Source organism: Geotrypetes seraphini, chromosome 1 (assembly GCF_902459505.1).
Source record: "Geotrypetes seraphini chromosome 1, aGeoSer1.1, whole genome shotgun sequence".
NCBI lineage: Eukaryota > Metazoa > Chordata > Amphibia > Gymnophiona > Dermophiidae > Geotrypetes > Geotrypetes seraphini.
Window position 1 is genome coordinate 44,860,678 of NC_047084.1, and position 15,488 is coordinate 44,876,165.

Consider the following 15,488-nt stretch of genomic DNA (forward strand, 5'->3'; position numbering starts at 1 on the left):
TTTAAAATCATAAGTGTTTGAGGCTTGTGCAGATGAGAACAGAGCTTACGGGGAGGGAGATTGATCCTGCAGGGACGGGGACAAATCATGGGGGCTGGTTCAATAGGATATGCTAGGAAAACTTAGTTAAATAGTGAAGCTGTGGATTGAGGAAATTTTAAAGGAATTTTGAATTAAACTGCCTTAGAAAAGACCATCCATATTCATGCAAACAGGTCAGCTCCATGGTATTCATGTTATGTGCAGTCTTATATCCCCCCAAATCCTTGCTAAATGGAGTTCTAGGCAGGTTACAAGTAGCTTATCATTACATAGAATTATACATAGTATCATCTCTGCTACATAGATTAAACAATGCAATGTAAGATAACACATCTAAAACAGCAAGCAGCACACTGGGGGAGGGGGCAGGAGCTTCGGGTCTTGCCTCCTCCAGGTCCTCTAGGACTGGGGATCCAACATGAGTCTGGGATCTTGGTAAAAAAAATCTCTCCACATGTCCATTTTGGATTATGGCACCAAGCGCCTGCGCACTGAGTCAGGGGACTCCTGAGCAGCGCCAATGACACAGCAGGAACCATCCACTGCCAAAGGGTGTGCATTTTCTCCAGAATTTGTTCAGCTCTTGTGGAAAGCGTATTCCATAGATCCAGCTCTTTTAATGTGTCAGGTAAGCACTCCATTGCTGGATGTCCTTCTACAGGGCTCCTCTCTGCTGGCTACCACAGATCTGCTTGCACATGGATACTATGCCTGTCCGGTCTCCTGACACTGCTTCTGTCTTGGATGATGCTGATACTCTCAGAGGGTCCAAATCTGGGTGAGGACCCTTCCATCCACAGGCTCTTCAAATCTGTATCTTTCCTTCATCACAGATTCCTTGAAAGAGCTCAACTTGGAGCCCTCTATATCACAGTGTTCAGTCATGAGCCACTCTAATGCTCTGACCTCCATTTTTCCCACACGTCCGGAGTTCACAGGCCACATTGTGGAACAATGGGATGCCCCCGAGAATTCCTTCCGGCTGACTAAAGCCATGTCTAGGCTTTATCCTGTAGCTCCTGAATTTTAGCAGCTTTTTGAGCAGGCAAAGGTGGATTCCACAGTGGCACAGGATACTAAGCGCACAGCCCTCCCTAGTGATGGAAGTGTGATACTTAAGGACTCCCAGGATCACAGAGTGGACATCATCTTGAAGAAATATTTTTATGTGGCTTCTTTGGGTGTCAGGGCTGCTGCAGCAGCCTCCTTTACGGTATGTACAGGTCACACGAGATTGTGCCAGGTGCCCTCTGCAGAGGAGAATGCCTGTCTCCAGCTGGTGATGGAAGGAACAGATTATGTGCCGGATGCCCTCCGTTCTCATGCGAATTCCCAGTAAGGTCTCAGCTTAAGCAGTGTCAGCATGCCGGGATGACCTCATGGCCAGCATGGCAGATCGCTGCCCTAAGGCGTACTCTGGGTGGGAGTCACAATGTTTTTCATCCATCCTGCAGATTTCATCAGGGTTCCTCGAGCTCTTCAATCGTAGAGATATTCTCAAATATACCAACCCTATTACAATTCCAGATGTTCACAAGCATTAGGGTCTTGGAGCAGTGCCTAAAAAGTCACGTTGATGCCGGACGTCCAGCAGTGCTGTCTGTTTAACAATAGTGGATTTAGATATCCTTGGACCATTGGGAGCTGGACTACATTTGGGAGGAGTACAAGATAGACTTCTCTCACCCCCTTCCGGATTTGTTTCTGGATTCTTCAGCCAGATGCCTGGAGAAGGAGTCCAAGATCTGCTGTCTCTGTAGCATCTCTTGGGCATTCAAGCAGTGGAGCTCATTCTGAAGGAAGGAAAAATTACTTCATTGTGCCAAAGAAAGGCTCAGAGGACTGGAGACCCATTCTGGATCTAAAGACGGTCAATGCCTTCTATGGGTTATGCATTTCTTTTTTTTTAAATTTTTTTATTTCTTTATTCATTTTATAATTCACAACAAATATACAGCCAAATATTAAACAATATATAAGACAATAACACTTGAAAATCCACCATATTATACAACAGAAAAAGAAATATCTCCCACCCCCCCCCATCCACATCCATATTCATCAAAAGAAAAACCACAGGAATATATTGTCTTATCATTCATATGTAATATTAATAAAAATCCAACCCTCCCCCCTCCCCATTCCATATGCAAAAATTAAAATTGGGAAAAGTGTAAATCATTCATTATAATAATTTAAAAATGGTCCCACACATCCTTGAATTTCTTATAATATCCCTTCTGAACTGCCAACGCTCTTTCCATTTACGCATTTCCAAATGGAGACTGTGCATACGGTCATTGCTGCTGTCACCCAGGAAAGTTTCTAGCATCGTTGGACCTCATAGAAGCTCATCTTCATAGTCCAATTTACCCAGACCATCGCAAGAATCTGAGGTTTCATGTTTTCCAGCAGCATTTCCAGTTCGCAGCTCTCCTTGCTTGATTGAAAGGTGGTTGAGGAGTTTGGGAGTGTACTTGAGGTCCCATCAAGGACCACACAAAGGGCCCTTTGGTGTGGCCCTTCAGTTTGGCCCGCTGGTGGAAGAGATCCGCCTACTCAATGGTCCTCTTAAAGGGCTGGAGCACTGCTCGGGCCTACTGGAGGCGGGGTCAGTGTTGCCAGGAAGATCGTTCCATTGGTGGGGCAGGAAGGGACAGATGTCAGCCCCTTCCTTCCTGCCCTGCTAGGGCTTTTACTAAGATCTCCTGTAACTTCTAGTAATAAAGATTTGGTAGTGTGGTTAGTTCAATAGTTTGATTGCTAAGAGTGCAAAAGCTTTTTCTTATCCAAAAATTCAGTCAGCTGGAATAAAACTGACTTCTCCATTACATTTGCCAATAATGACAGATTAGAAATTGGTCTGAAGCTAGAATAACCATTACAGCTGAAAAATCTTATAGAAATAATGCATATTAATTATGCATTTGTAATTTCTTCTTTCTTTCTTTTTTGTATAGATGGTGCAGACCTTTTCACGTTGTATTTTGTGTTCTAAAGATGAAGTGGACTTGGACGAACTGTTGGCTACTAGGCTTGTAGCTTTTATGATGGACAATTACCTTGAAATTTTAAATATTCCTTATTCCTTGCAAACCACTGTAGAAGAACATGTGTCACATTTGCACAGAGTCCAGGTAAAGTTCATAACATTCTTGTATCACAGGAATGAGATATTTTGTGTATGTATTTGTGAAGTTAAGTGATAACATTCTAACATATATTTAATAATTGCAGATGGTTACAGTGTGACACATTTTTAATGAAAAAGGACAGTGATGGCATCTGAGTATTGTTTTTTCTGGACTCTGAGTACTGCAAATTAGTGCTTAAAAGTGCTAGCAATTTTCCTCATATACTGAATATTCAATAACTTTTTAAATGACTCCTTGTACAGTCCCACTCTATTCCTGGATATGTGGATAATCAATCCCATCTTGCGAGATCTCTTGTAGGAAGCCTCATTTACATATTTTTGATCCTCAACCTCTTACCTCAGTGCTGCCCTCCGACTTCCAGTTGTCTTCTTTCAAGTGAGACAGTAGGATCTAGTCTTTACTGCTCATGTTTACTTTTTTCTCTAACTTCAGTTTTGCAGTTTCACATGTTCATGCTGCAGAGGTTCTCCACAAGGACAGCTTTGGCTGCGGGAGATTGCAGACTTTATTGGCAAAATCTGCTTCCAGGAGGATGGCTGCTCTGTAGTGCTTCCACCTGGACAGCTTGCATTCACACAACGGGGCTCAGGGACCACTCCCTTGAGAATGTTGTTCACTCCAGGTTCGACCACTAGTGGGTTTGAGCACAGGCTGCATGGCTCCATGGTGGTGTATCCAGGATTGGGGCCGACTGCATTGCTCCATCTGTTTGCATGCACAGTGTTTCAGGGTGAGATGGAAGTCTCCTCCTGCCAGAGTGTTGAGCCCGAGAGGCAGTCAGAAGACCAGCAGTTCAGGTTCCAAGGCTTGTTGAGGCAATGGATCTCCCTGTAAGCTGATTCAGCTTCCATATTGCAGCTCCCAGCACATATCATTGCACAGCGAGTAATAGGCTTGACAGCCTGTGAGATTAATTTTGGGGGTTCTCCAAATTTGGATTTTAAGTAGTTTTGGTGTTAACCCTAGGTCCCCCTCCTCCCCAACACACTTAAAATCCTAAAATTGTCGTGTTTTAGGAGTTGTGGTTTTCTTGGGCAGTTTTATTAGTAAAATCTCTCTCCCAATCTGAATTAAAAGCTTTTTTCTGCCTCTACAAGCTTCATTTTTGCAATAAAGCACATTAGATGGACTCCTCAGGGCAAGATACTTTAGATTCATGCCCCGTATGCGGCAGATAACTGACAGATGAGCAGCTATGTTCACATGCCACACAGTGCAAGGGGGAGGGAAATGGCATTGGATTTAGCCCCCTCTGCCTCTTCGGGGGTTCTACCACTCAGGCCATCCAAGACCAGTTCAAAAAGACATGGGCCCAGGGGCAGTGCAAGTGCGTCCCCAGTGAAATGCTGCTGCAATTCTATATCTTACAGCCCGCATATCCTTCTAAGGTTTCCCCCTGGAGTTTATTAACATGCTCTTTCAGGATTATCTAGCCAAGAAAAGTTCACCAAATCTGCCTACAGTGGTGTGTCTGTTGGCATCGGTGGTTCCTCTTTCCCAAGACACAGGCCCTCAGCAGAGGGGCCAAGCGCATCTGAGAGATAATCCACCAACGTACAATTCAGATGATCCAGATGATATGACAGTGCCTTTGACTACTCAGGTAGGCACCTCCACACTGGAGGATTTGGCTGCAATCACAGATCTCCAAGATCTGAATCTAGGAGAAGCTCCTGATCTTGGGGAGGACCCCATGGTGTAGAGACTATTTAAACCTTCTACATTAGTAGGGATTATTTTGGAATCCCTTCAGGACTTAAAATTGGAGGCTAGCTAGTCCTCGACAGTGCACTACTCTCTCATGAGTAGCACGGAACCGCAGTCTTCCTCATTTTCTGACCATCTGGACATTACGAAAATGCTCATGGATCACTGGGAAGCAATAGAGGGTCCTCTCAAAGTTGCCAAAACTATTTCCAAGCTCTTTCTCTGATGACAGAAGCCTTTAATCGGCATTTGTTTCTTGAAAGGTGGTTTCCTTGGTAGCGCAGGTCACCAAGCGTACTTCTCTCCTCAGTGAGGGTATTGTAGCGTTAAAGGATGCACAAGACTACAGGCCTTTTTATTTCACTTCCTCAGGTTTGAAAGCAGCCGCAGCAGCATCCTTTGTCGCTATAGCTTCTCACTCTAAACTGCGCCATTATCCCGATACTATAGTGCTTCAGGATCTTTCCTTTTGGTTTCTGGCGTGGACTATGTGGCTGATGCCCAGTATGACCTCTTCAGAGTGGTGAGCAAGCTGTCAGCATACTCTCTTTCCATGCTGCATATGTTGTAGCTTCAGCAGTGGTCCGGTGATTCATCATCTACCCTCAATAAGTTGCCCTTTAAGGGGCCATTACTGTTCGGTAAGAGTCTGGATGACCTTATGACTAGTGTACAGTACCATAAACCTACTACTACTATTTACCGTATTTTCTCGCATATAACGCGCGCATTATACGTGGTTTTTACGTACCGCGCATACCCTTGCACGTTAAACGCGTGAGCGCATTGTACAAAATTTTTTTTACATAGTTCCCCCCCGACGTCCGATTCCCCCCCCCGCAGGACCGCTCGCACCCCCACCCCGAAGGACCGCTCGCACGCACCCGCACCCCCACCCCAAAGGACCGCTTGCACGCACTCCCACCCGCACCCCCACCCTGAAGGACCGCTCGCACCCCCACAGCCTCCCGACCCCCCCCCCCATCATGTAGAAACTCCTACCGGTGTCCTGCTGCTTCCTCTTGGCGGTCCCGACACCCGACACGATCGGGGCAAGAGGGAGCTCAAGCCCTCTTGCCCCAGCCAACCGCGGCACCCCCCGACACGATCGGGGCAAGAGAGAGCTCAAGCCCTCTTGCCCCAGCCAACCATGGCACCCCCGACACGATCGGGGCAAGAGGGAGCTCAAGCCCTCTTGCCCCCTCGACTCCCCGACACGATCGTGGCAAAAGGGAGCCCAAGCCCTCTTGCCCCGCCGACTCCCCAACTCCCCGACAATATCGGGCCAGGAGGGGGCCCAAGTCCTCCTGGCCCTGGCGACCCCCCCCCCCCCCCCCTAGTTGTTCGGGCCAGGAGGGAGCCCAAACCCTCCTGGCCACGGCGACCCCCTACCCCCACCCCGCACTACATTATGGGCAGGAGGGATCCCAGGCCCATAATTTGTGTTTTTCGCGTGCTATACCTGTGTGCGCGTTTTACACGGGTGCGCGTTATCTACGTGAAAATAAGGTAATACTTCTATAGCACTGAAAGGCATATGCAGCAGACCCTGGTCCTCTGGGGGACATGGGCGTTCTAATTTTCGCTCACTTTACTCGAGGCATAGCTTCATCGTAGGTAGAATCATAAGAACACAAGAACTGCTATCTCCGGATCAGACCTTCGGTCCATCAAGTCCAGCGATCCGCATACGCAGAGGCCCAGCCAGGTGTACACCTGGCGTAATTTTAGTCACCCATATCCCTCTATGCCTCTCGTAAGGAGATGTGCATCTAGTTTGCTTTTAAATCTTTGGCAGTTTCACCAGAAGTGATCTGTAAAGATGCCACTTGGTCCTTCTTCCATACCTTTACGAAGTTTTACAAGATGGACGTGGCAGCCAAGCAGGATTCTGCTTTCAGTTCTTCAGTGCTAGCAGCCAGCTCATCAGTCGCACCCTGAATTTGAGGGACTGCTCTATTACGTCCCACTTGTTCAGGAATAGAATGGGATTGAACAAGAACAAAAGATTAGGTTCTTACCTTTGCTAATCTTTTTTCTTGTAAATCCATACTCTATTCCTGGAACCCACCCTGGAAATTGCTGATTCACTGATTGTCTGCCTCAATAAGTACTGGTAAGTTGGACCTTTGATTCTTTGACCAGCCTTCCTGAGATTAACACCCGATCATGTTGCACATTTTGCCCTGGGAGGTTTTAGCTAATGTGCCCCACCCTACTAGTGTAGGCTCTGTCTCCTTGTTGTTCTGAGTAAAGCGTCGGCTTACTCACTTTCTGCCCGATGGATATTATGGAACTGGCAATGGGCTGGTGCTTCCCCCTCCAAAGCAATTCTTAGCAGACTCCCATTCACAGGGCTGTTTGGGAAAGAACTGGACGATCTCATGAGCTGTGTAGTGGATTATCAACCCAAAACCTTGCCTGACAGCAGACCCAGAGCATTTTCATGGCTCCAGAAGGTCTAGGCAGTATTACGGAGTCACATCCCAGAGATTCTCACAGAATTACAGGCAGAGCTTTTCAGGGTCAGATGCAACCAGTCCTCAGCTCTCCGAGCTACACCCTTTTCTTAGAAGTCACAATGATGCCAGGTCTGGTCAACCTCTCTCAAGATTGGGGACCAACTCTCAGATTTTGCGTAGGAATGGGCTCTGATTTTGTCCGACCGCTGGATTCTGGATATCATCCAGAGCTGGCTACAAGCTGGAATTCGTTCGGCCTCTAACGGATTGGTTTGTGGATTCTCCCGTGGGGTGCCCGGAAAATCTGACCTGAATGTGAGCCACTGTGAGAAGGTTGTTAAACATTCAAGCCATAGAGCCTATGCTGCCCGAAGATTCGGGCTTGGGCAGATACTTCATCATACCAAAGAAAGGCTCTGACGATTGGAGACTCATTCTGAACTTTGCTCACGTGAATGCAGCACTTTGTTTTCTGCACCATGGAGAGGCATTGCAAGGACTACAGGGACCAGACGGGTTACACCTGACCAGAAGAGGGAAGAACGTCCTTGGACACCATCTAGCCCGCCTACTACACAGGGCTTTAAACTAGGTAAGTTGGGGGAGGGTACGGGCACAAACAACCTACCTGACGAGCTAAGCTGCCAATACTTTTTTGAGACTAAGGTAAGTAAACACCGATCTGGGTCAGGGGAGAGTATACACACTTTCGAGTCTGGGGTTGGCTCACATTATAATTCTGGGTCACATTGTAATTCTGGGTCTAAGGGGAGTACACATTGTAATTCTGGGTCTAAGGGGAGTACACATTGTAATTCTGGGTCTAGAGGGAGTACACATTGTAATTCTGGGTCCAGCGAGAGAACATACATTGCAAATTGTACTAAAGGAGTTCAAGTAGCCCAAGCAGTAAGAAACCACAGGGTGCACACATTTCCGAGTCTGGGATAGGAACACACTCTGGGTCTGGGGAGTCCAGGATAGGTGCACGTTGTAACTCTGGGTCTAGGGAAAGTACAAAACATGCGAATAATGCTAAAGGTGTCCAAGTAGCTCAAGCGGGAACATCCCCACTGAGACGTAACAAACATATAACTTGGAGGGCTATGTACGTAAACGCCCACAGTCTGGGAAACAAGATCCTGGAATTAGAAACAGAAATGAGGAATGCCGATCTGGATGTGGTGGCGATATCTGAGACCTGGCTCACGGACTCCCACGGGTGGGACATGGTCATACTGGGTTACAACTTGCTTCGCCGGGACAGGGAGGGCAAAATGGGAGGAGGTGTAGCATTATATACTAAAGATGACATTAAGGTCACCAGAATCACAGATGTCCACTACACTGGGGAATCCCTTTGGGTAAATTTGGCCAGAGGGAAGGACAAATGCCTGTATCTTGGCGTAATATACAGACCCCCAAGACAACAGGATGACCTAGATATGGAATTAATCGGAGATATAGAGAATATCACCTTGCGTGGGGACACAGTATTGTTAGGTGACTTCAACATGCCTGATGTAGATTGGGACACGCTTTCCTCTGCTTCCGGCAGCAGCAGGAGGCTATTAAACTTTATGAAGGGAGCAAGACTCAGGCAACTGGTGTTGGAACCAACAAGGGATCAGGCAATACTGGACCTGATACTTACCAATGGAGAAAGTGTCACAGAGGTCTTGGTGGGCGACACATTGGCCTCCAGTGACCACAACATGGTATGGGTCAATCTCAGGAAAGGTTTCACTAAATCTACCACACTGACCAGGGTCCTCAAATTCAAGGACACAAACTTCAAAGAAATGGGAGACTTCGTTCATCAGGCGCTACAAAGCCAAGCAGAAACCGATAACGTGGAAGAAGTGTGGTCGACTTTGAAAGCCACCATACAAGAAGGAACAAACCGCTATGTTAAATCAGTAAGTAAACGGCGAAGGAACAATAAGCCACAGTGGTTCTCTGCGGAGATTTCGGACCTCATCAAGGAGAAGAAAAAAGCATTCATCTCTTACAAACAATCAGGGAAACAGGACTCTAGGGAAGTCTATCTGGCCAAGTCAAAAGCCGTCAAAACAGCATTTAGGGAGGCCAAATTCCGCATGGAGGAGTCTCTAGCGAAGAACATCCAGAAAGGAGATAAATCCTTCTTCAGGTATATCTGTGACAGAAATAAGAACTCAGGCGGGATAGTATGTCTTAGGAAACCAGACGGAGACTATGCCGAAACGGACTCGGAAAAAGCCCAACCGTTAAATGAATACTTCTGCTCAGTCTTCACCCGTGAGGCGCCAGGACTCGGCCCTCAGCTACAGACAGGGGTTAAGAACATAAGCAATGCCTCTCCTGGGTCAGACCTGAGGTCCATCATGCCCAGAAGTCCGCTCACGTGGCGGCCCAACAGGACCTGTGCAGTAATCCTCTATTTATACCCTTCTATCCCCTTTTCCAGCAGGAAATTGTCCAATCCTTTCTTAAACCCCAGTACTGTACTCTGCCCTATTACACCCTCTGGAAGCGCATTCCAGTTGTCCACCACTCGTTGGGTAAAGAAGAACTTCCTAGCATTCGTTTTGAATCTGTCCCCTTTCAACTTTTCCGAGTGCCCTCTTGTTCTTTTATTTTTAGAAAGTTTGAAGAATCTGTCCCTCTCTACTCTCTCTATGCCCTTCATGATCTTATAAGTCTCTATCATATCCCCTCTAAGTCTCCTCTTCTCCAGGGAAAAGAGACCCAGTTTCTCCAATCTCTCAGCGTATGAAAGGTTTTCCATCCCTTTGATCAGACTTGTCGCTCTCCTCTGAACCCTCTCGAGTAACGCCGTATCCTTCTTAAGGTACGGCGACCAATGTTGGACGCAGTATTCCAGATGCGGGCGCACCATCGCCCGATACAACGGCAGGATAACTTCTTTTGTCCTGGTTGTAATACCCTTTTTGATTATACCTAGCATTCTATTTGCTTTCTTAGCGGCCGCTGCGCACTGTGCCGTCGGCTTCATTGTCATGTCCACCATTACCCTCAAGTCCCTTTCTTGGGTACTCTCATTCAATAACATCCCTCCCATCGTATAGTTGTACCTTGGGTTTCTGCTTCCCACATGTAATACTTTACATTTCTCAACGTTGAACTTCATCTGCCATCTCGCCGCCCATTCCCCCAGTTTGTTCAAGTCCCTTTGCAATTCTTCGCATTCCTCTTTAGTTCCAGCTCCACTAAATATTTTTGTATCGTCCGCAAATTTTATTATCTCACACTTCGTCCCTGTTTCTAGATCATTTATGAATATATTAAATAGAAGCGGCCCGAGCACCGAGCCCTGCGGAACACCACTCGTGACCCTCATCCAGTCCGAGTAGTGGCCCTTCACTCCTACCCTCTGTTTCCTACCTGCCAACCAGTTTCTGATCCATCTATGTACGTCTCCATCCACCCCATGATTCTTCAGTTTCCGGAGTAGACGTTCGTGAGGCACCTTGTCAAAGGCTTTTTGGAAATCAAGGTATATGATGTCTATGGGGTCTCCCCTGTCCATCCTTTTGTTAATTCCTTCGAAGAAGTGCAATAAGTTAGTTAGGCACGATCTCCCCCTGCAGAAACCATGTTGGCTTGTTTTCAGAAGTTCGTTTCTATCCAAATGTTCATCGATGTTTTCTTTTATCAGTGCTTCCGCCATTTTCCCCGGAACCGAGGTCAGACTCACCGGTCTGTAGTTTCCCGGGTCACCTCTTGATCCCTTTTTAAAGATGGGTGTGAAGTTGGCTATCTTCCAATCCTCTGGGATCATGCCTGTTTTCAAGGATAGGTTGCAAATTTGCTACAGTAGTTCAGCTTCCTCCTCCTTTAATTCTTTCAAAACCCTTGGATGGATTCCATCCGGACCAGGGGATTTGTCAGTTTTAAGTTTTTCTATCTGCCTGTGTACATCATCAAGGCTCACTTCCATGGATGTTAATTTTTCTGCTTGATTTCCATTGAAGATTTGCTCAGGTTCCGGTATGTTGGTTGTGTCTTCGTTTGTAAATACAGACGAAAAGAACATGTTAAGTCTTTCCGTGACTTCTTTCTCCTCCTTCACCGCTCTCTTCCTGTCTCCTTCGTCCTAGGGTCCCACCTCCTCCCTAGCTGGCTGTTTCCCTTTAACATATCTGAAGAACGGTTTGAAATTTTGTGCCTCCCTGGTTAGCCTCTCTTCGTACTCTCTTTTGGCTTTTCGAACCACACTGTGACATTCTTTTTGATACTTCCTATGCTCTTTCCAGTTCTCCTCAGTTTTGTCCTTCTTCCATTTCCTGAATGAATTTTTCTTATTGGCTTTCGCTTCCTTCACTATTTTAGTCATCCATACCGGGTCTTTTGTTCGACTCTTTTTGCACCCCTTTCTGAATCTGGGGATGTACAGATTTTGCGCCTCGCTCACTGTGTCCTTGAAAAAAGACCAGGCATGTTCTACCGTTTGCCATTTCTTGGAAGTGTTCCTAAGTTTCTTCCTTACCATTTCCCTCATTGCTTCATAGTTTCCTTTCCTGAAGTTGAAAGTTGTCGCTATGGTTCTCTTTCCGTTTGGTATTCCTACTTCAACCTTGAACTTGATCATATTATGATCGCTGTTTCCCAACGGTCCCATTACTTCCACTTCCTTTGCAGGTCCCATTAGCCCATTTAGGATTAGATCCAAAGTTGCATTTCCTCTCGTCGGTTCTCTAACAAGCTGCTCCATGAAGCAATCTTGTATAGCCTCCAGGAATTCTGTCTCCCTGGCGCATCTTGAGCTTCCAAGACTCCAGTCTATCCCGGGGTAGTTGAAGTCTCCCATAACAACCGTGTAACCTCTTTTGCATCCTCGCTTCATCTCGGCATCCATTTCTTTATCCATATCTGGTTTGCCCGGGTGGACGATAGTATAGGCCCATCTTTATTTCATGCCCTTTCCTACCCAGTATTTTAACCCTTAGCAATTCCAGTTTGTTGGTCGTCTCCGCTGTGTCCATTCTTGTCGATTGTATGCTTTCTTTTACGTATAGGGCTATTCCTCCTCCTTTCTGTCCTGACCTGTCCTGGCGATAGAGCTTGTATCCCGGCAGTGCTTTATCCCATTTGTTTTCCTCATTCCACCACGTTTCAGAGATTCCAACGATGTCTATGTCCTCTGCATTGGCCATGGCTTCTAGTTCCTCCATTTTGTTTCTTAGGCTCCTTGCATTAGCATATATGCAATTTAGATCCTGGCAGATGACCCGTTTAGTAATTTTGAGTTTACACCCAGCGGTGTCTACTGCGAGCTGTCAAAACTTAAAGTTAACAAGGCAATGGGGCCTGACAACCTACACCCCAAGGTGCTCAGGGAGTTGTGTAATGTCTTTTCAGAACTGCTATCCGCGCTCTTCAATCTCTCCCTTAGTACGGGTAACGTCCCGTTGGACTGGAAGACGGCTAACGTCATTCCACTCCACAAGAAAGGCTCCAAGATGAAGACAGCAAACTACAGACTGGTGAGTCTCGCTTCAATAGTGTGCAAAATAATGGAAACTCTAATCAAACGCCAATTGGATATGATCCTGAACGAGGAGAATCTACGGGATCCTCGACAACATGGATTTACTAAGGGGAGATCCTGCCAATCCAACCTGATCAGCTTCTTTGACTGGGTGACAAGGAAGCTGGATATTGGGGAGTCCCTGGACATCGTATACCTGGACTTCAGTAAAGCATTCGATAGTGTACCACACCGCAGGTTGCTGAGCAAGATGAGTTCTATAGGACTGGGCGACACATTGACGAAATGGGTTGGGAACTGGCTTGGAGGTAGGCTTCAGAGGGTAGTGGTGAACGGCACCCCCTCCGAAATGACGGAGGTAATCAGTGGAGTGCCGCAGGGCTCGGTCCTGGGCCCGATCCTATTCAACATCTTTATAAGAGACCTGGCAGAAGGGCTGCAAAGTAAAATAACATTATTCGCCGATGACGCCAAACTAAGCAATGTAGTGGGCAAAAGCACAACAGACATAAATTCAATGTCCGACAACATGATGCACGACCTACTCCTACTGGAGCGCTGGTCTAGGTCCTGGCAACTCAGCTTCAATGCAAAGTCATGCACCTGGGCTGCCAAAATCCATGCAAGACTTACACTCTTAATGGCGAGATCCTAACAAGAACTGAAGCAGAACGAGATTTAGGGGTGATCGTCAGTGAGAACATGAAGACAGCCAATCAAGTGGAGCAAGCTTCATCCAAGGCAAGGCAAATCATAGGTTGCATACGCAGGAGTTTCGTCAGCCGTAAGCCTGAAGTCATTATGCCATTGTATAGATCCATGGTGAGGCCCCACCTGGAATACTGTGTGTAATTCTGGAGGCCGCATTACCGTAAGGATGTGCTGAGACTGGAGTCGGTCCAGAGAATGGCCACCTGGATGGTCTCGGGACTCAAGGATCTCCCGTACGAGGAACGGCTGGTTAAGTTGCAGCTGTACTCACTCGAGGAACGCAGAGAGAGGGGTGACATGATCGAGACATTCAAGTATCTCACAGGCCGCATCGAGGTGGAAGAAGATATCTTCTTTTTCAAGGGTCCCGCGGCAACAAGGGGGCATCCGTGGAAAATCAGGGGCGGGAAACTGCACGGGGACACCAGGAAATTCTTTTTCACTGAAAGGGTGGTTGATCGCTGAAATAGTCTTCCACTTCAGGTTATTGAGGCCAGCAGCGTGCCTGATTTTAAGGCCAAATGGGATAGACACGTGGGATCTATTCACAGAGAAAGGTAGGGGAGGGTCATTGGGGTGGGCAGACTAGATGGGCCGTGGCCCTTATCTGCCGTCTATTTCTATGTTTCTATGATGGTGGTGACAGCTCATCTGCAAAAGTTGAGGCTGCAAGTACATCCCTATCCGGGCTCCCTCATTGTCCGAAGGTCTGTGCACGGTGGATCAGGTGAGCCAAGTCCTAGGTTGGATTGTGAATTACAGAAAGAACTATTTGTCTCCGACACAATCCCTGGAGTACCTGGCCCGGTCTGTCTTCCAGAAGCATGCAGACAGAAGCTTTGCATGCAGATCACAGGCCTCCTGACCAAGCCATCTTTGTCAGCATGAGACTATCTTCAAGTCCTAGGTTCTATGGCAGCCATGATAGATGTGGTTCCTTGGGCAAGGGTCCACATGCATCCTCTCCAGCATGTGTTACTCACGCGTTGGTCTCCACAGATAGACTCTACAGAAATGCTTGTAGCAGGTTTCTGGGTCTCGCTGTGTCTTTGTCATGTAGAACCAAAATTTCAGCTACAATTCTGTGGCTTTCTTCAGGGTCTGCTGTGAGGTCTGCAGTTCACTGACTTGATGCACCACACCAGGATGCCCTGGAAGGTCTTGTTATTTTTTGAGGTAGTTATTTTAGCTCGCAGAATTGGTGAACTTAAGGCGTTAGTAGTAAATCCATCTTCTGTGAAATTCAGTCATTCTTTCAACAATCTTTCCAAAACTCATATCCATCCTGGCAAAAGTGCACTGCACACCTTGGACTGCAAGTGAGCTTTGGCCTTTTACCTGGAGCGGAATAGCCCCACAGACAAGTCCACCCAGCTTTTTGTTTCTTTTGATCTCAGCAGGTTAGGTATTGACATTGGGAAATGCACAATTTCCAATTGGCTAACAGATTGCATTTCTTTCACTTATGCCCTGGCTGGGCTAACTCTAGATGGTCATGTCAAGGTTCACAAAGTCAGAGCAATGGTGGTATCGGTAGTCCACTTTAGGTCAGCTTCTATTAGGAAACTTGCAAGACTACAACATGTACTTGTACAATCCCACTGTATTCCTGGATAAGTGAGTAGTGAACTTATCCTCGCTAGACAGGCTTATAGGGAGATATAAATATTCAGAGTCTTTATCGCCTCCCCTCTTATCTCAGCACTACCTCCCAGAGAATCAGTTTTAACCTATAAGCCAGACAGAGGGAGCATGTCTTTCTGCTCATGTTTAATTTTCTTTAATAGTATTTTTTTCATGCTTTTTTGCGGCTTTTGCCACAGTGCTTCAGTGTTCCTTGAGTGGGATGTCTTATGGGCTGCGGAAAATCGCAGACTTTTGGGAAATCTGCCTGACAGTATGCCTACTGTACAG

At 46.8% G+C, this 15,488-nt stretch overlaps 1 protein-coding gene across 2 annotated transcripts in view; it reads left to right on the forward strand.

The window, feature by feature from the left end:
- DEPDC1B (DEP domain containing 1B) overlaps positions 1–15,488 on the forward strand; it is a 130,455-nt gene that overhangs the window by 91,536 nt on the left and 23,431 nt on the right. For both annotated transcript variants that reach the window (XM_033930645.1, XM_033930652.1), the window contains exon 9: positions 3,003–3,179. In XM_033930645.1, the coding sequence (XP_033786536.1) occupies positions 3,003–3,179 (177 nt within the window). The remainder of the gene's footprint in view (positions 1–3,002; positions 3,180–15,488) is intronic.